A 22,075-nucleotide genomic window follows, 5' to 3' on the forward strand; every position below is an offset into this window, starting at 1 on the left:
TGGAAGGCAGCGCTGAAGTACAGGGAGATCAAACTGGAGCTCTTAACGGATGTTGAGATGTATAACCCAGGCTGTACACCGCTACGCGAAAGCGAATAACAAATACATGGGTGATCAATATGATCCGAGAAGGAGTCGTCCTACTTGAAGTACCTTGACGCTAACAATCTCTATGGCTGGGCCATGTGTCAAGACCTACCCACTGACGGGTTCAAGTCGGTCTCCAACATCGAGGCTTTTACAGAGAGGGAGATCGCCAGGCTCGTGGCTGACAATAAGCATGGTTACATCTTGGAGGTTGACATTGATTATCCAAAGAGCCTACATGACAAGCACAACGAGCTCCCCTTCCTACCGGAGCGCAAAATGGTTCACAGGGTCGAGAAACTAATCCCAAATCTGGAACATAAGCGGAAATACGTGATACACATCGGGGTTCTTCATCAAGCCCTGAAACACGGGCTCGAGCTTAAAAAGGTGCACGGAGTTATACAGTTTAACCAAAAGCTATCGCTGTTATATCGATCACAACACGAGGCTGAGAACTGCCGCCAAGAACGACTTTGAGAAGGACTTTTATAAGCTGATGAACCTCTCGGTATTCGGTAAAACCATGGAGAATATCCGCAATCATCGGAATATCAAGCTAGTCACGAATGAAGCTGCCTATACAAAACTCGTCATGGAACCAAACTTCAGAGGTGGGAACTACTTTAGCGAGAACCTCATGGGTTTTGAAATGGGTAGGACGGGAATCAAGATGAATAAGCCCGTGTATATTGGTCAAGGTATCTTGGATCTTTCAAGGACCATCATGTCCGAGTTCCACTACAACTACATGCAGCCCAAGTACGGCAGCAAGCTGCGGATCTAATACATGGACACGGATTCATTCGTGTACCACATCAGAACGGAGGATTTTTACCGCGATATTGCTGATGATGTAGAGGTACGTTTCGATACGAGTGCCTATAGTAAGGATGACAATAGACCTCTCCCCATCGGCAAAAACAAAAAGGTGGTATGTCTAATGAAGGAAGCTAAGCGGTAGGATCATGACAGAATTCATCACCTTGAGAGCAAAGCTGTATGCCTACAAGAGTCTCACGAAAGAGGGCGGTGATCGCAAAGCGAAAGGTGTAAAGAAGTGCGTAGCGAAGAAATCCATCACCTTTGAAGACTATCAGCGCTGCCTAGAGGATGGTGTTGATGTATACAAAACCTGGGTCTGTATCCAGAATGAGGGGCATTAAATCTACACGCAGGAAGTGAACAAGCTGGCACTCAATAGGGTAGATGACAAACGGATCGTACAATCGGATCAGATCAAAACGCTCGCCAGAGGTCATTATCGTTTAGCGGCAAATAAATGATAGAAGCATTGTTACTGATAGCTATACTCCTCCCATACGTCTGTATCATCTTGGGTTATTTAAGATACAGACGACTATTAATAAATATGTCTGAATTGGTTAAAATTTTCGATGTTGTAGATACCCCAGCAGAAGCGCTTGAGCAACGTTAAAACAAGCGTCAGGCTTTGAAGGATGCAATACGTCAAGGTAAACAACACCTTTTACCAAAGAAATGTACGGAAGCCTATATTGACAAAGCATCAGACATCAACCCACTCGATAAGCATGTACACGAAGGCTATAAGTAACGTAGTGAGCCTCGATAGCCCCGAAGGCTTGAGGCAAGATATCGATGAGGACCCCATCATCAGGGATAGTATGGCTGATTTGGGGATTCTCGTGTACTCAGCTTTCGGTAAGCTATTAACACCTCTGCTTATTGCTGCGCACACGATTAATCACATCCAGCTCTCAACCTCCAAGGTAGTTGAAGAACGAGATGATGAGGAGCAACAAAAACATGAGCAGCGCGTGCAGTATAATTAACAACCAACAAAAACAACAAACCGAGACCGTCGAAAAAATTGTTGAAGTACACAAGAAACACCCGGGAAATGTTGCCCAGGGGCAGAGACTAGCGGCACTGATGAGGGAGAGAAAGCTTGGAAGAGCTCCGCTCAAGAAAGAACCCATAACGTTTAGAGAGTTTTTAAGATACTTTAAGAGAGATTAAAACACTCCTGAAGCCATGCTCACGGGGATAAAAGAGACCATGGAAATCCTTGAGGATCAGGGCCTGGCCTTCCATCTTTCTGTAAAAAGGAAGTGATTTTGTAACTCCAACGAGTTATAAGAAATGACCGAGGAAACTAACCAAGTAATTACCAAGAAGAAGGGCCGTGTTGCTGCTGGCAAGAGATTTGCGGAATGGAATCGCAAGAACAAAGCCGACTTGCAGAAGAACGTGGGCAAAAGTACTTCCCAAGAGAGTCAGGAACCTGTGGCAGTTCCTCCCAAGTCCCCGGGCAGTGTATATATTGGTGGAGGCCTTGTTGCTATACTCGCCTGTGTAGGAGGGGCATATTATATTTTCCATAAAAAGCCTGCAGCGTCTCTGCAGCCCGCCGAAACACCGGAGCCATCGCCTGACGGATCCGGAGGGGTACGTGCGCCTCAGCAAAAACCCAGAGCCCAGCCCAATACCGACTTTTTTTCACATGCGATAATCTATAATATAAACATGAGTTATAATTTGAACCTCAAAGAGAAAGAAATCATCGACATGCTCTATGAACCTGTCGTTGACCTGGGCTTTACCTTTGCATATGCCATGGTTGGCAAGTGATTCCTCGGGATAACGAGCCCCAGCACCAAGCTAGATACCAGCGATGTGATGAAGATCGTGGCCTGCCTCACAGCCGCGCGTGGACGTCGTGAAATGGCTGTAAGCAAGGGGTGGATTCCCGCCTCCATCGTGCCAAACCCTAAGTAAGTACCTACAAGGTTTGTGTTTGCCACTCTGGCAAACACAAATAAATGACTGTAGATATTGTAAAAGACCCGCGTACCGCAATCTTCACAGGACCTACAAGCTGCGGGAAAACGCAAAGGGTCCTGGATCTCCTTGATAATGAATACCGGTACCATTTCAATAATATAGTTATACTCTGCCCCACTATTCGGTGGAATAGGACCTATCTCGATAGACCCAGTCTGTGGCAAGATGACTACATGTTCCTTATAGAGCCGGGTGATCAACTCTTTTACTGGATCAAGCAACTATCAAAGCTCCTAGCGGGAGAAGAGACGCTCTTTATCATTGATGACTTGATAAGGGATGAAAGTCTCGACAAGAAGCGTCAACCCCTGCTCCAACTCGCTGTCTCGGGGAGACATCGAGGACACAGCTTGTGGTTTATTAACGCAGAGTTATACGGCTTTGCCTAAGAATCTACGTCGGCAGAAGAAGCAGTTGTTTATGTGGTATTCCCACGAGAGGTCAGATATGAAGCTGGTGGATGAGAAAACCAACATGATCAACTGGGAGTCAATCAAGACCCAATTAAGCAAATTCAAACATGCGTGCTCGTTTGTGGGATTGGAGCACCCTCGGACCTGGAAAATTTTGGAGTGACGCGGACATGAGTTGTACTCGGTGGATACAACTAAAATTTGGATGTCTCGGGGAGACATCGAGGACACAGCTTGTGGTTTATTAACGCAGAGTTATACGGCTTTGCCTAAGAATCTACGTCGGCAGAAGAAGCAGTTGTTTATGTGGTATTCCCACGAGAGGTCAGATATGAAGCTGGTGGATGAGAAAACCAACATGATCAACTGGGAGTCAATCAAGACCCAATTAAGCAAATTCAAACATGCGTGCTCGTTTGTGGGATTGGAGCACCCTCGGACCTGGAAAATTTTGGAGTGACGCGGACATGAGTTGTACTCGGTGGATACAACTAAAATTTGGAGCATTTTTGCCTTGACTTTTAACTAAATAAATATGTCTTGTATCGAAAGATTACGAGAGGAAGAGATCCGGAAATTGGAGGACTTGGAAGCGGGTGTCGAGGGAAGAGATCGGGAGCTGTATAGGATGAATCTGAGAGGTAAATACAACAACCAGATCGCTTTAATCGTCTCGTCGCTGGCTCTTATCATGATCCAGCATATGATAAAATATTAAGACCATTTCACGTCATGAAATAGACCTGGTTAGTAACCAGGCCTTTAGCAAGACTAAAAATCCCCATGATATCGGGAAGTACAAAATGGCCCTCGGACTCGAGACGTTATGGAAGGGGACGCTGTTTACTCATCTCCAAGAGGTACTTAGATCCAAGTACCCACAGCCAGACGCGGTTTAAAGACTGAACCACGAGCCACGTGGTCAAAATTGATATGTGTCAGTGCCACCGACACATATCAACTGAGCGGTTCCCCCGCTGTGGGCGAACCAATGAAAGGGCCATCCGAATTGAAAAATTTACCATTCTTTTGCTTGGGAGGTACTTCAACACCCTCGGGTACTAGCATCAACTCCTCTGCCACGAAGCTTCGATCGGGCCCATCTGCCAAATAGTACAGGAGACGTGTACCAGTCACAATACGATCGAGTTTATACGTTTTCTTGCTCCATATATACGTTTTCTTGCTTTTAGAGTCACTATTCTCCTCTTCAGCAAGTACAAGTATAAGCCGTCATCGGGTAGAGGCTTTTCTTCAGGATGGCCTTCGCTTTTCATAAGCGGGACTTCATCCAGCTTGATGGCTTTTGAAGGTTTCATGTCGATCATCACGGTTTTGGTGTTGTTCAAACTTTTTACGATAGTGTACAAGTACTTAACCCACGTTGTACTCTGTTCGTCAGTGACCAACTCTTGCGCATCTTGAGGTTTGAACAGCCTCTGGGCGAGCACCTTGTTGTAACTCTCCACGAACGCCGTGAAAGTATGATGGTATTTGGTAGTTGCACGCTTTATCTCGACACCTTTGCTTTCTAGCAGCTTGCTCACGGCAGACTTAAACTCTGAACCATTATCGCACTGAAAGGTCTTCGGATAACGCAGAGGTCCGGCTTTGTATATGTTCTTGAGCATGTCAGCTACTTCACTAGCTTTTTTCGTTCTCAGGGGTCTCGCTACCTTATACCTCAAAGCTACGTCGATACATGTGAGGATGTATTAATAGGTGTTTCCATACACTTTATCGTGTGGCATGTAGAGCAAGTCAAATTGGTGCAATTCATTGGACTTTGTGATTGTGAAATGAGGGTAATTGATACGCTTTGACCCTCGAACATCCCTGAGCCATAAGAGCGGGCGAGATAGCCAGTGAATAACTCTCTTTTTTAGAAAAGCCAGAGTGTTCAGCGAGTAATTTGATCGCTTTTCGACCTGTCCAGAGATGTTCGGGTTGGTAATAGATTTGACTTAGCTTTTCAGCTTCTTCAGCCGTAACTATATGTGCTTTCGACATGTTTATTACATGTCGAAAGCGTTCCTTACATATACTTGTACACAGCGAAACCCAAAAGTGCCAAGGACCCTACGATGAACGTCAGCTCAACGTCTTGTTCCTGTTTGCTGGGTGTGTAGAAGTCGTAGAGTTTGGGAGCTTTTTCGATCATGGCGATAAAATATTGTCTCACACCCTCATCAAGCTCTTTCCAACTTTCACCAGCTTGACGCTTAATCTCTCGCTGCTTGTTATACCAATCGATTTTGCCCTGTCTGTCACGTGCCCAAGCTGTTTGAGCTGCTTGTAATTGTTCGATAGCTTTATCGTGTTGTCGATCTTATCCTTTGATGAGGGCAAATACTTCCTCCCCCACAGTACTTGCACTCCGATCTCACCCTTTCATGCGGGCAAATCTGACTCCCCTTGCAGTCCTTGAAATGACCCTTCTGTTTTTGATGTGGGCATTTGTTACGTTCGTGATATGCTTTCACCCTATCGAGACATCTTATGCATCTTTTCGTCCGTTGCCCGTTCCACTTGATCCTGAAATTGCTTAAAGATAAAGAGTGATTACATTTCGAGCATTTGGCCTCTTCCATTTTTTGTTGTTGTTGTGTCTACATTTAGCAGACACAACCCTTGGCCACATCTTAATATGCCATGCTATGAAACCGCCTGTCTAGGATGTTCAACTGCGCATCCATCAAGACATAGACGTAGCAGCGTATATCCCCAGTTCCGTCGGCTTTCTTGCTCATGTGCAAAGCGATACCGTCCGACAACCTCTGTAATGGCCTTTCACTACTGTGGAGACTATGATCGGGTGTCGCTCTGAAATCAATGAACAGGGAGTAACGTTGGCTGAAGAACTGCCCAATGGTAACCTCCAAGTCGTGGCTATCAAAGAGTTCAACGACTTGCTCGAGATGATCTTTCGGGAGCATGGCGTGACTATACAGTTCATTCGGCTCACCTTCTACCGTGATTGCGATTTTCTCGATCTTGGGGTTGTAGAACTATTCGTTGGCATCGGCGTAAACCTTGACTTTCCCCGGATCTACAAAGAGTGGCAAGACACCCTTCAGAGACTTGGCAGGAGTATCGATCTGGAGGTTGCAGGAGGCATCGGCTTTTTTCATGGTCACCACTTTGCTCCTCAAGATCCGTTCGTACGGCAGAGCCAGCCTCGAGTATCGTGACATCCTAGCACTGCTAAGCCCCTCGTTTGTCACTTTATCAAACTTGAGCGCGATATTGGTAATTTTATAACCAGCATCAGCTGGCTTGGCTGCCGTGCTTCCAGAAGCCGTTTTACCAGCATCTTTAATTACGTCGCTGTGCTGTGCAAAATGTATTACAAACTGCACCCTATCGTGTAAGCCTGCTTGGTAGAAGGGCAAGTCTCTAGTGAGTTCGAACATTTTACCGATAGGGATGCTCAAGGTGTTGCCGTAAGCTGCCACGATCGCTTTTTCTTCATCATTTCCTACATGGTCGCTAGCTTTTACCTGTAGGGTGCGAATGGTACCATCATTGGGATTTATGCCTTCTAGAATTAGGTTGTTCTCTCAGTTAAACTTTGGGATCCACAGATCCCGATATACTGCCAGGGTGTTGTAGTCCGTGATGTTTTGCACTTTGTGGCCGTTCCAGCTGATGCGAAGGTTTTGAACCAGGGCTTTGCCGATATTGCTGACGATGGTGCGTTTGGTATTGATACCAGTAAGCTCCAAGTCAAAGAGGAGTTTGAGTGAGCCTGGGAAAATTACATCATTTTGACCCATGTTTGGTACATCAACGTATAAGTCTTCGTTCTGGTTGATTGTTGAGGGGACATGGCTCACCTTGACACGCTGCTTCTTGCCTTTCATGACAAGCATTGTCTTTAATTCTCTATGCGGATTTAGTTTCTGTACATTTATTAGTAGGCAATTGCGGGTTGAATAAATGCCGATTAATCCAATATATGAAGGAGATGAATTTACGCCAGAGGAAGGCATTCCAGACGAGCCTGAGGAGTTTAGTAGCGAGAGCGAGATCTTCGGTCTGAGGATATTCCAGGAGCAAGCACTACACCCGCAAAACCTTCACGAGGCGGCCTCACTGACACCACGACTCCCAAAACCTTTACGAAGCTCTTAGTGGGGAGCTGGGAGAGCCGAGTGCGAGATACTATAACGAGTTTAAGCTCGAAGGAAACCAGCTTCTTTACAAGGGTGTAGAGCTCACGAAAATGAATGGTGAATTGAGAGCAATTACCAAGATACAGAAGAGGTTGGGTGCGGGGCGATTGCGAGACATGGGCTTTACCGAATATACCACACCAAACAGGGGCAGTAAAGCAGCGGCTCAGAAACTCCTTAACGAGATTGTTCACGTTGTAGAGAAGGCTGATGACATCGAGATGCTGCCACTGGTCGAGAACGTGCTCGATAACACGGAGAACCTGATCGAAGATACTTCCTTTGGCAGGGATATCACAGAGCGTAAAAGAAGAAGGGTTAAACTACGAGCTTCAAACGCTAAGGGGGAACCTCAAACACTTGAAAGGTAAGATGATATTTTACGATAGTCAGATAGACAAAGCAGAAGGCAAGGTGAAAGATCTCGAGAGCAACAAAGCCACGCCTGGGGCATCCAACAAACAGCTAGATATCTGGGACAGGGATATAGCCGAGGCTAAGAAAGAGCTAGAACAACTCCAAGGTCAAAAAGATGCCACAGTAGAAGTACATTTTCCTATCTCTTCATCCAGCATCCATACTCAGCTGAGGAACATCAAAGACACCTTGATGAAGATCGCAGGGGATGATAAAACCTTGGTCAAAAAGCTCATGATTCTCTTCAAGCAACAAGGCTTGACGATAGCGAGTATCGTCTCAGCTATCGGTCTCCTGATTTCAACCATCGTGCTCGCCGTTACGGGAGAAAGTACAGGGGCTGTCGGTGGAGCTGCAACAGGAGGAGGTGCCGATGACAAGGGTTTTGTACGGAAACAGCTTGAAAAACTCGGACGATTCCTGAAGTACCTAGCAGCCAAAGCTGACTCAGCCTTACCAGGGATTATTGGTAGTGTTGCATCGTTCTCCTTCAAAGTTGCAGCGAGAGTCTTCGAGTTCGCGGCAAAGCACTTGTACATGGCCATGGCTGCCGCCGTGGGTATTGTTGTTGCGTATGTGGGTAACAGGAGGAGTAAGGGCAAATCGCACTGAGAGTCTAGTATGTTGATAAAACACATTAGACCTATTTCTTCATCCATATGAATGCAAGATCCCAACGCGATAACGGTAGCCTTGGTATCATCATGTTTTTGAGCTTTGCCAAGGGGATTGTTACTAACGACATCTATTACAGACCCTGATGCTTGATGCTTCGTCGACTGCGAGATCTTGCCAAGGGGCTGGTTACTAACCAATCCCTTTCCGGCGTTAATCTGCAGGTTAACACCAATCGAGAAGTACTCCTTACTGATGAGTATCTTGTTCGTGAAATTCACGACACTCCCGAAATGAAGGCTCATGTTGCTGGGTATCATGTAGACTCCATGAGCAACCGAGAAAACGACCTTGCTACGTGCATACTTGAGCACATTTTGCGCGAACCCGGGGTAAGGATGTGGTCAGATGTTGCATAGAAATACCACAAGCGGATGTTGCGCAGTAGGTAGCAAAATTGAGCTGAGTGGACCAGAGAATGAAATGGCTTTGCCATGTATTCAACACCGCACCAAAGTGGAATCCGTAGTCAATTAGGATGTTGGGGAATTTTACCATGGACGAGGACCCCTTTGCATCAATAACGATGTCTTGCATTGAGAGATCTTCACCCTTGAGTCTCTCAAGATATCTCCCATCTGTAGGGACATACTTTGCCTTTGGGTTATACGAGTAAATGCTCATGGTTGTTTAAAGAAACATGAAGCAACTGTATATCACTGATATCGAAAAGCCTACGATATACGAGGACTACCTGGGGCAGGACACGAGGATCGCTCTAAAACCCATCAGTATCCGCCCTACATGGTTGAACATCTACGGCGACACTGGCTTCACCATCCACAGGGAAGGATCACGGATGTGCTCCAGAGGATCGAGATCATGAACGGTCTCTATAAAATCGAGGATCTCGCAAGCATAGTGAACAGTCAGGCAGGGGACAGGATCAAACTCTTTGTCCTCAAAAATGGATTCTGTAGACTTCGTGTCAACGAGGGGTTCACTGTGGTGATTCATCGACAACTGCAAGAGCTCTTGGGCCTACCCTACGATCCAAAGAAAAAGTACTATACCAAAGGCGATTATGATGACCTTTACAATACTGACGTATACCATAAGTTATGTTTGCCCTCAGCTAGACGAGGATGACTGCCTGCTTAACGGAAAAAAATCCAAGATTCTTGGCATGCTTCTCACCAAAGAGCTAAGTGCTTGGGGAGATATATTGACGTGGAGTTTTGATAACCCTGTATACCTCCCTCTTAAAGATTCAACAGACAGGCTGGAGTTTATGCTCACGGATAAACATCACCATGATAAAAACGTTTCGTTCGTTGGAATTACTATGCATTTGCTCATAGAATAGATGACAGATATTGCTAAGCTTTACCCGAGCTTACCTTCTGCACCTCCGGAGGGAAAGGAGGAGGACAGTTCACGTGTCTACAGACTCGAGAAAATCGAAGAGGTGGAACAATACCTACGAGCCGAGATTAAAGAGCGTGACAAGCTCGCTAAAAAGTTCAAAATGCATGATACGTGGGTTAAATATATGGATCACGGGTTACTAGCGGTAAGTGTGATAACTTCAGGCGTTGGCGTTGGTAGCATGCTATCTGGAATCGATGTACCATTAGCCGTGGCTATGGGTGGAATTACAATTGCCGTAGGGCTGGGACAAACAGGTCTACGAAATGCGGGGAAGAGACTGGGCTCTAAGAGTAAAAAGCATGAGAGCATCAGACTATTAGCAGAGACCAAGTTGAACTCTATCGTTGACTTGATCTCGAGAGCTGTGGAGAATGGTGTTATTAGCGACCACGAGTTCAGCCTAATCATGCAGGAGAAACAGAAGGACATGGTGCTGAAGGAGCAAGTCCGACAACGAACACGCAAAATCGTGGACTAGATCAATGAACGGGAGAGACAGCAGCTAGTCGCGCAAGGGCGTAAAGAGGGTAAACAGGAGCTGATAAAAAACTTGCAGTCTGTACAATATGTCAGCGGTACTTAGTGGAGCCACCAGCTTATTCATAAATCTAGTGTTTTAAACAACACACTAGATCACATGCTACTCGATTTCAAACACTTTTCACTATCTCGATCGATGATAAGACCACAGTCATATACGACACGTCGCTGCTTTTCGGAGAGCTGTCTCAAGTATTCTCTCCCAAGCGATCGTGACGCAAGGTTCACCATAAGGACCGTCTGTTTGTGTAGAAGCGTCTTTGTACTTTACCTTGCCATCCGCTTCGAGGAGTTCAGATTTTTTCATAGTTAAGTAGTTACGGATCTTTAGTGATTTGGCTTCCTTTTTCAGTGTCCTAACGTCGTTCATGTTTGTTTTGATGTGTTAGATCAACACACATCAAAACCTCTCACATCTAGTCTACTACGACGAAGGATTCGTCATCAGAGTCGGAATCGCTAAGGTAGCGGGAGCCATAAAACTCGACAACCTTATACTTACACTTGTCCAAGTAGGTTTGCATGTAGTAATTTGAGCCTTGCCTGTAAATGCCAGATAGCTTGATGATGGCATTGCACTCGCAGCTTTGTTTTAGTAGTACTTTTTTAAAATGGAAGTCGGTTCTGACTTTACCCTCCCACTCCTTCACCTTGGTGGTGATGTATTTACCTTTTTTCACAGGTGGGATGGTAAAGCAATGACCCTCCGTGGAGGGTCATTGCTTCACCATCCGACCTGTGAACTCTACCTTGGCCAGGATACTCTCATGCTTCTCTAACCACTCAGGATGGTTATAGATATCACCATTAGAATAGAGCTTTTTAGGTGTTTTGATCAATAGAGGGGATAACTTATTGTCACTATTTTTATAGCCAATAACGAAGCGTTCATCCTTGCCCTTGTTTGCTGGAATAGGATCGCTTAGCACGATATTTTCAATGTTTACATCTTCGATATTTAGTGGAGTCGCTTCAGCATAAAAGTCTCTTGGGTTAACATTCTCATTACCGAATTTGAACATCCTTTTATTTTGTGGAAACTGCAGTTCAACTAGGGTTTGGTACACGTACAGGTTCCACCGATATACGTAATGTATTCATGCCAGCAGTACCAGCATAGCAGTTTACCTTTTATGAGGAATCTCCGTCTACAGGAGCATCTGTCGTAGGTGTCGAGTACTCGTTTACACTCATCACATTGTTCATTCATCGTTTACTTACTCAACAAGAGCTCAAGGTCTGTCTTTTCATCCTCCGAAAAACACCAGCCTATGACCCTACCGGGATGCCATGCAACCGGAGCTAGCTCATCTCTAATTCTATACTTCTCCGCTTTCCGCTGATGATAGGCTTCGAGCAGATCATTGTTAGCCATGCACATTTCCCGGGTCACGAACCAGTCCGGAACAAACTCGAGTGCTCTGGGATATTCTTGAACCGCTATGTTACACATCTCCTGGGTCTTAAAATGATCCGGTACATCCCCAAGTGCCCAGGGATCCTCTTGAACCGCTATAGCGCACATTTCCTGGGTCTTAAAATGGTCTGGAACATCCTTGAGCATCATAGGATCCGCTTGAACTGCCATAGTACACATTTCCTGGGTCTTTAAATAATTAGGAACAAACATGAGTGCCCAGGGATCCTCTTGAACCGCCATGTTACACATCTCCTGGGTCTTGAAATGATCCGGTACATCCCCAAGTGCTTTGGGATGTTCTTGAACCGCCCGAATACACATTTCCTGTGTCTTGAAATGATCCGGAACTTCCTGCAGTATCATCCAGGAGCGCTTCTGCACCACCCCAATACACAATTCTTGTGTCTTGAAATGGTCTGGGACATAGTGCAGCAGCTCGGGCTGTTCCCAAACTGCCATGACACACATTTCTGGGGTCTTTAAATGATCAGGAACATACATGATCATTCGCGGGAGATCCATAACCGCCTTGGCACGCATTTCTGGGGTCTTTAAATAATTAGGAACATACATGAGTGCCCAGGGATCCTCTAAAACCGCCATAGCGCACATTTCCTGGGTCTTGAAACGGTCAGGAACATCCTTGAGCAGATGCGGGTACAGGCCAACAGCATCGGCACACATTTCCGGGGTCCTGAAGGGATTCTCATGAACCCTATGGACTTTCCCCTACTCAATTGCGCATGCTCTGAATTTTGTTGATGTCAGCATTATTCCCGTTAGTCGCTATTGCGCATGCGTTGGATTTTATCGGTATTCCCGGAATTGTCGGATTTATCGGATTCGGGGAATTCGGGATTTAGGGAATTTCCCTTGTCGTCGTCGTCGACTGCGCTAGAACGAACATTTTCCTATCTCTCAAGCTATGGCGCTATTGAAAACGGCTAACTATATGGTTACTGGCTAATTATCAGTTCTCCTTGTGCCTAATTTGCTTGAAAATCTTTCTTGAGATCAACCCAAAGTATCACAAAATATTTTTCTAAGATTTCTTAGAAATGACTTGATTTTTAAAAATCTCACTAAGTATACTTGTGCATCACATCACATGGATTTGTATCTTTGTATTAAATTCTCTTTTTAAATCAAAGAGACAAGGAGAGGTTAAAAAAGAGACAATATTTAAACAACCTGGTTTTAATGCAGTTTATGGTTAAATTGTATTCTTGTTTCTTATTTTTAAAACGTACTTTCTTTTTCAGATCAGCTGTTATCAAACCATGCACCATCACCATTTTCACAAAATTTCAACAAGAGAGTAAATTTTGAAGGCCTAAATACTGAAATGCTAATATGTATTTATTGCTGAATTAATAAACAATGAACTACTTCATCATTCAAATTGAGCTCGTTCAGAAGTTATTATATTCGAATCGTCAAGTTTCTACATAGCAAGATTTGTATTCTGGAATTTCCAGAATTTTCCTGATCACTTTTAAAAATATCCAGTTAAAGTTTTAACTGTTATTTTAGAATACCACATATAGCTATGTAAAATTTTTATTTTTTATTTATTGAGTTGTATTTTAACATTGCAGGTTAGTTACAAAAATAGTTAAGAATCGTGATACTCGTGATTTGTTTACCCATAATTCTCCGTTTTCAAGGTCTACTTTAAATTTCAAAATCTTTCAGGCTAATGACGGAAATCTTAAAGCCGCAGGGCTTCTTGTTTATAATTTGTAACATGTACATCACAAATATTTAAAATGTAATGTCTAAGTAAACACTTGTTCAACCAGCCATTTTAGCCATTTTTATTGTTTTCTCTTCCACTTCTTTTACCCTGATTGAAATAATGTATAGTCAAGTTAAGTCAAGTTAAGGCAAGTTGAGTTGAGTTGAGTTAAGTTGAGTTGAGTTGAGTTGAGTTGAGTTGAGTTGAGTTGAGTTGAGTTGAGTTGAGTTGAGTTGAGTTGAGTTGAGTTGAGTTGAGTCGACAGTTTGCTGAAATGTTAAAGTTGAGAGGTTTTTTGATCAAACCGTCTATTCCCAAAAAGGTTGGTTCACCCAGGTTTAGGAAATTTGACCCATTTCCAACCCATTCCAAGGTGTTCCCTAGTTATCCCCGCAGGAGATGACGTCAGTTATTTCCGGGTTTCCAAGTTATTTAGCTACAAACTTGAAAGCGCACTGCAATGATTTCAAAAATACCTGGTTCGGTATTTTCAGACATAGACAAACTTTGCGTATTATTATACAAGAATCGCACTCATAATTATTTAATTATTGTGAACTTCTCCATTTTAAAGAAGGAGTTATGCTGATATCATGCTCCAAGTGCCAGCATACCAACGTAAGTGCTACCGATAATCTTCATTCACGCATAAAATTTGTTCACAAACTTTCTCTTTCTTGCTCACTATGCAATTGAAGTCATGAATTTTTCACATCTGAAGAAGTCTCATCATCACTCAGCAAAACTATTTCAAGAGCCTAAAAAGCCCGGTTGTTATAAATTGAGACAAATGTACAAGCCGTATTCGCTTTTGGAGAAATAGGCCGCAGACACAATGCCATGCAAATTTTTTTAAAATGTATACACTTGTATTGGTTTAGCATCAATGTGTGACTCTGTTAAATAGAGACGATTGATAACAAGTTCTGCTTAAAATATTCATTATTATGTGAATATAAACTGTGTTAATATTTTTATATTTGTTAGCCTTGGTTTGAAATATATTTAGAGAATAAGCCCTTGGAAAAATCCACTAAGCCAGAAAAACGGAGAAAAAAGTATAAGTTGTTATTTACCTGTCGCCTTAAATTTGTTTACTTAGTTACCCACACCGGTAGTGACGTCAGTTATTTCCAGCCGTTTCAAAGATATTAGGCCTTAAACAAAAAATGGCAATGGCTTCGCTAATTTTAAATACGCTATTGACGTCAGTCTAATGCATTGACGCCATGCTGTAGCGTCAGAAAAGTTTAAACTTAAGACATAACTCTTTCGGCTACATCATAGAAGAATGGACACATTCACCTTGCTTGGTACAGACAGACACACGGAATCAGCCTGTTATTTACAGAGGATACTTTAATTTATAATCAATGTCGTTAATAGTATATCGTAGTATCGTTTTTTCGTTCATTACCACATTGTTAGTTACTCTTTTATGTGTTGTGAAACTCCTTATTATTATAGCTAAATAAAATTTGTTGATTCATAACAACAGGTCAATTTAAGGCTAAATAGCTCTGTTCAGCTAAAAAGCAGCTTCTCGATAATTTGTCAGTATTTTTGACTTTATTTAGCACTGTTCTGATATATTTGCATTATACATTATACTATTTTTACAACACATGGTATGAGATGTTAATTGCAGAGATACTACTTAAATCCACTTAAAAAGCTTTTCAAAATTTACTGAATGTTTCTGGTCACCAAATGATTAGCTATCTGCACGCGAACCTTGAATATACGTACGATAAACTTTATGAAAAATAATAATGAGAATATGAAACGAATACTGCTATTTAATGATTTAAGTGCGATACCCAAAGCGTAGGCCTTTTTTAGCTTTTTTTAAAAGGACATCGGAATGGAAGAATGCGTTGTAATGTTCTTAATGTTTTCGAAATTAAGCCTGTATATGTTTTTGGATGTTTTTTTTGAAAGCAGTTTCATCGCCGGCAAATGAAAACCCGCGATTTCCCGTAAATCCCGGTCTTGGCCCGTATAGTCGAATGATACAAAGAAAGTACCCAGGAAGTAAACTCATTTCCCGAACGATTTTTAAAATTATTTTTGCACCCCTAAAACCCATGAGACTTGTAGTTTTTAAAAATGTTTTCATTATTGATGAGACTAACCTTTAACACTTTCACATAAATAATTAAGACCTTCTTTAATTAATGATCTAAGGATTGTTTTGCTTGCTTGCATTATTTTCTTGTTTATATTTTAATGGAAAAAAAAAGTGCAACCAACTCTTACTAAATTTTTTTATTGTTCTACAGATATTCTTGCATTTTCAGGCTTTAAAGCCTCATGTTCTTATATATTTTGTTCTTATAAAAAACTGTATACATGATTCTCCAATGGTACACTATGCATTATTAATAATGGTGTAACTTAAGCAATTGTAAGTCGGCTTTTCCACTAGGCCGAATGAAAACGCACGGAGCGAAGCAGCTATTTTTTTAACAATGTCCGCCTCGTTTTCTCGATCGACCCCATTCATTGACAGTCAGTAAAGAGAGAAAGAAAGAGTAGTGACAGAGGGAGTGTGACAGTTACATAATCACAACGGCCAATAATTTAAAAATATGAGTTTTAAATTTCATTGCACACAACAAATGTTGAAAAATACTTTGTTGATTAGTCATGCAGATAAGCTATAGCTGCAACCCCGAAAAAAATGTTGAAATTTCTTTTCTGTTCCCTCCCCTTTCCCTCAAAGTCAATGTTACTTATCTCTAGTTCTCATTGATTAAAAGGAAATCTAGAATATTTTTTTCCGGGATAGTAGCTTAGCTGGCTACTTGCTGTCTTGCCTGATAGTAATGCCGGTTGGCTATTCAGCAAGCGCTATTTTTCAAAACCGATCAGAAAAATATGAAGTGTCAATAAGCGTTAGTATACTGTACATAAAGTTTCAGCTCTAAATTTACTAGGAAACAATAAAAAAATGTATTCACATCATTACAAAAACGTAGCTAGGTTTTACGTTTAGCTAGCCAACATATACTAAAACCACTAACAATACCCTACTTAAAAATAGGTAAACTATTTTGCGAAATTGTCAGTTAAAATCTGCAATAATCAACATTTTGTTGATACATTCTTCAAACTGGCATGTAAATAAGTAGCATCCCGAAATTTGCTCATAATTAATCCTTCTGCATTTTCGCATGCAAATATCGCGAAGCAAAATGGATATGGAAATATGTCTATTGTTTCTAAAATACAATGTTTATTAAAAATGCATTGCAATATTATATTTATAAATAGATTTATTTAATTAGTAATGAGAATAATCGATAGAACTTAACTTTTTTGACAACTTTATATGTTAAGTACGAAAAAAATGTACGCTGAATTTTCTCAACAAGAAGAAAGATACAAACACCGAAACAATAGCAAAGATGATGTACTTGTGGGATGTCTTAGCGGTGCTTCATTGCATTGTGTGTCTTGCAAGTGGAGATATATTACGATTGGATGCTTGTAACAAGTTTTATGCTGCGTTTGATGTAGTTTACGATAATTCCTTGCTGACAAAAACAATATTCTCATTGGTTGAGAATATCGTTCTTAATCGATGTTTAATCATATGCATGCAATATCCAAAATGTAAATCATTCAGCTACATGTTTTCACATTCACAATGCAGAATACATCATTCCACCAGAGCTGATAATGGAACTTTTCTACAAAAGATCGTTGGATGGACACATTATGAAACAAGGGAAAATGAACCAAATGTAAGTAAAATTATTGTGGTCTACATTTAATTTTGTTATTGTTTTTGTTGTTATTCATGTAGACAATTCTTCCAAGCAAACGATGAGGAGGTGAAATTGGTTTGGGGGGGGGGTCTAGACCACTGTCTCTACTCTTGCTGTTCTTTCTCTGCTCATTTAAAAACGTCCAAAAGTTTTTTAACTTTTTCAAGATGGAGAAATGACTAAAAACTTTCTATTTGGACATCTTTCAACTTCTCTCAACAATTGATTGCCTTATTTAAAGTTATTTTGAGCATGCACTTAGATTGCAGTCTGACTGATTTTAATTTTTAATGGAACCATTAATGAGTGATGTCAGAAAACATAAATAGTATAGCATTATATACTCTAGAGAAAAATTGTAAAATGATTTGAAACAATTTGCTTTCTTTAAGAGAAGTTAATCAGATTTTCAATGCTTTTTGAAGCTTTATTAGTTCGCAAAAAAGAGCTCATTCTGTGCTTATAGTTGTGCCAACCTCGTCCCCAGGGCATCTTGTATTTTTTATGACTTCGGGACAGTGATACGAACACGGTCCTGGAGAAGGCTTCATCACTTGACCCTCTGATTCACAGATTTTCTGGGTGTAACATTTAATGAGATTTGTCTCAATGAACTAAAGTTTTATATATAACCCTGCAGAACTATGCGAGTTCGGCGTTCAACGTCACAGATATGTGCGGTGAGTTTGTTTTCATTTCTGTCATAAGCAGCAAACAATGCTCGTCTCGCCGTCCTGAGATAAAGAAAAGAAACAGGAGCTGGGAACGAGGTTGTAGTTGTGCGTCATAATGGAATTAAAAGAGAACAATCCTTTTGGAAATATGATCCATTTGGCTGCACACAAAATTACAAATTATTTTTTTATTCGCTACGCCGAAACCTTATTCATTTATCGTATCACGGAGACAGTTTCGAGTCGAAGGGAGAACGGCAACTTTATTGTGTTTATCCAGACGTGCACATGCGCGTTAGAAAATTATTAATATTATCTTCACTGTAGATGACACCATCCTTGCTTTGTAATCTCTTTATTACTATAAATAAATGGTTTACAATAAAACAAGCTACTACAACTTTAATATTAAGTTAAAACAGCTAGAGATTACGTACTACAAGCCCTGTGTTTGAGCTCTTTCTCCTTTTTCTTCTTCGTTAATTACTTTAGCATATTAAGAAAGAAATTTCAAAAGTAACAGTTAGCAGCATAATGTACTAATATAATAGATGACGGGTTAATGTTTGCAAAAGTTTTTCAGTAGGCAGAAAATATAAACAAAAGACCACAGTAACCAAAGAAATCCATCCAAGAAAGAAATATTCGCTCAAAATTAGTAAAAATTTTTAAAAAGAATTAGAAGAAGTTAGTTAAAATTTAATTCCAGTTCCTTTTGGACCATATGCTACCCCAAAAAAAGCTTTAATCTTCATTAATAACCATTTTACCCTGTGCGAGTCCTGCTTTTTTACCTACACAAAAGTGCCCGCATGAACATTGTTCTCAAAATGAAATCAAAACAACTACGTAACACTGAAAGTGGTCTATACAAATAACGGTCATTATATTAACATAGATTTAAGATTTTAATTTGTTTAGCCTGGCTGGTTTGTGCAACGAAGTTCTGTAAACTGGTAAGGCAAAATGCACAAACTCATTCATTTAGTTTTAAAAAAGTCAAGAAAGTTTACAATTGTATTTTTCCAATTTAGTTGGGTCGTCTTTGTGAAGTGAGAAAACCATGTAAATATGGAAGATGTGTGGATACATGTGATGAGAAAGGATATAAATGTGAATTCAAAGGTAATTACTTTAATTATTATTATCATTTTTTTTAGTTTGTTTGTCACCTTCGATTTGGTAAGGTAAATAGGTTTAAAGAATATTAAAATATTGCCGTTAGGAAGAATTCGTGAATATATATTTTTTTCCCAATTTTTCCTTTTTTACTTGATTTTATTGTAACAAATTCTATTATTCTTTTTTCTTGCGTGGTCTGTGTTTCGTCCTGTTTTGCCTAACTGGTATTTTAAATTCACCAAAATCCGCTCTACAAAATTACTGCATATTCTTTACTAATTATGGCTGAAATACACGATTCCTTAAAAGCAAAGGTTCGCAAAAAAGGATCTCGTAAAAAACAAAAAGGGACCAATTCCTTCCTTTCTATTCCTTTTTACAAAAAAACAGATAAGGCTTTAAAGAGGGAGGATATGTGATTGTATTGACTAATTCTGACCTAAAATATGGACGAATAATATTAAATTAAAATTTTAATAGACTGTTAAAAATGGGTTTCTTTACTGTTTTAAAAACATAACAGATTTATTACTTACGTCGACCAATCTTAAAAAAAAAAAACAATTTATAGCTTGGTATAAGTTTTTTGCAGAATTAGTTTCAATCGCAAATAATACAGTTTTCATCGAAAGAAAATTCACCTGAAATTTTATAATTCAGAATTGCAGTACCAATTGTTATTTAGGGGAATGGACCTTATTGAAAGACAATGTCTGTTTTGGAGCAAAGAGTGGCGAATTTGGAACATTCGAAATACAACAAGATGCGGTTATGACTGGCATGAAATTGGTGCATGTCGGTGGAGATGGGGTAAAATGCGCTAACAACACACCATTAACAAAGTGGGGATGTAATTACGCTAGAGTTTTTATCCTAGACAATATCGGTGTTTTTATCACAGCCAATCGAACAATACTTTATCCATCCCGAGAATACGGAAAAGGATATGGCTTTTCCCACATACCAGGATACAACGCAAACTCTCCCTACTTGATTTTCAATGCAACAAATCATACGGTCTATAAAGGACAAGAATTACAATTGTACTATGCGGAAGATTATCATGATAGCTTCGCCCACGACAACGACGGTAAATCTTGTGCTGATATTTACGCCAAACTAATTGACGTGTAAACAAGTTTAAGCTTTATAAAATAACAGAAGAATTTTTTAAGATCGCCCAACCACAGCACACCTGAGATAAACCTTAGATTTTGTCTTGCCTGGCCACGTGATTAAAATATACCACTGTTTTATTATCAGATGGCTTGCTCTTGAACCAACCGTCTTTAGTTCAGCTTTTTTTGAGGATTGTGCAACTACTTTTAAAAAAAGTTTGTAGTACCATTTTTTTAGCTATTTTGTCTGGGAAAGGTGACATAGTTTTCGCCATATAAATTACTTTATCCAGAAACTAGCACTTATATAAATTTTATTGTAAGTAATGTAAATAAGTAATATAGCTATGTAATCTAACTAACTAGCTATCCCCTTATATTGCCTTTTGTTCTAAAAGTATTTGTTTCAATGGCTACGTTTTTACATTTCAGGGGAATATTTGATAAAAATGTTTTTAACAATGTATAAATTTAAAGAAATTTTTTTTAACAGTTTGTTAGTTGAGTCTAATATTTTATTCTAGCCAACTTTATACAATTTTTTTGTATTATCTCGACCAATCTGATTTTTTATTTAAGCTTCCGATTGGCTACTTAGTAAAAAGGATATATAGTAGTTAGACAGATTTATGTTAATAGCTAGCCAATCATGAACAATACGCCACCAAATTTCCAACGAGGTTTTATGTTTTAATGCAACTCAGCAGCTGCATAACAATAACTATATCGATAACCTGTATTTGTTTGAGCATTGCTACCTATTTTCTAAGTAGACTGGGTAAGCACAACTATTTTTTCCTCACAAAGAAGAATACGGTAGACCCTTTTGACGCAAGTTCAGTATACCTTATCAGTAAAACAAAAGTTGGCAAAAAGTGACTAAATTTTGGCTAGGTGACTAATATTTTTTGCTAACTAAAATTTTGCCGACTTTTTTATTATCGACCAAACTTTTTTCCAACTTTTTTCCCACCACCTTTTTGCCGTTTTTTCTCTCTTGTTGCTAATCTTTATCAGTTTTAGGCAATTATTCTTTATTAGTGACTAAATTCAAAAATTTAGTTGGCAAAAAGTGACTAAATTCAAAACTTTGTTTGGCAAAGAGTGACTAAATTTTGTCCAAATGACTAATTTTTTTGCCGACTGTCTTCTTACCGATAAGGTATTCAAAATATCTCCTTTACATGCCAATTTTTTTAAAAAACATTTAAACATTATAAAACATTGATATTCTCTCTACGAGTAAGAAAGAAAAGATATTCGTGGAAAAAAACTGGAACAAAGAAAAAAAATTCCAAAAAAAACAAATCCTCCTTCGTTAAAGCATTGGTAACTCCCGTCTATTATTTTCGTTTATACTAAAAAATACCGTTTATTAAGCTCTACAATTTCTCACTGCATTTTTTCAAAAAAATAACCCTTTAAAAGTTATGATGCATTGTGTTCTTAGAGATAGAAAAATGTTCGTTCTGGCACAGTCGACGTCGACCAAAGGGAAATTCCCTAAAATATTACATGTACCGGAGAGTATCAAGAAACCAGTGCAAGGTATATATGCATCAATTAAAAATCGTATCCTCTCACTATATGATGGTGCTAAAAAGACACTGGTTGGCGAGGTCAAGGAAGAAGCGAGGGAAGATCAAGCTTCAGAGCAATCTAATCAAGATTTTACGCCTCAGGATCATAAGCATGCATTACATAAAATATTTAGGAGTTTCTGTAT

The 22,075-nt window shown here is 40.2% G+C and overlaps 1 protein-coding gene across 1 annotated transcript; it reads left to right on the forward strand.

The window, feature by feature from the left end:
• Positions 1–17,061: 17,061 nt before the first annotated feature.
• On the forward strand, positions 17,062–21,760 carry LOC130656848 (uncharacterized). The gene is made up of 3 exons (XM_057459789.1): positions 17,062–17,411; positions 19,144–19,234; positions 19,917–21,760. The coding sequence occupies exons 1-3, from the start codon at positions 17,073–17,075 to the stop codon at positions 20,363–20,365; spliced, it is 879 nt and encodes a 292-aa protein (XP_057315772.1). The 5' UTR covers positions 17,062–17,072; the 3' UTR covers positions 20,366–21,760.
• Positions 21,761–22,075: the final 315 nt, after the last annotated feature.

Source organism: Hydractinia symbiolongicarpus, chromosome 9 (assembly GCF_029227915.1).
Source record: "Hydractinia symbiolongicarpus strain clone_291-10 chromosome 9, HSymV2.1, whole genome shotgun sequence".
NCBI classification, from domain to species: Eukaryota; Metazoa; Cnidaria; class Hydrozoa; order Anthoathecata; family Hydractiniidae; genus Hydractinia; species Hydractinia symbiolongicarpus.

Bases quoted from the DNA above. Each gene is read 5' to 3' on its own strand.
- LOC130656848 (XM_057459789.1), top strand. From the start codon at position 17,073: ATGATGTACTTGTGGGATGTCTTAGCGGTGCTTCATTGCATTGTGTGT. The intron at 17,412-19,143 runs GTAAGTAAAATT...TTTCCAATTTAG, and splicing joins CAAGGGAAAATGAACCAAAT to TTGGGTCGTCTTTGTGAAGT. The intron at 19,235-19,916 runs GTAATTACTTTA...ATTGTTATTTAG, and splicing joins ATATAAATGTGAATTCAAAG to GGGAATGGACCTTATTGAAA.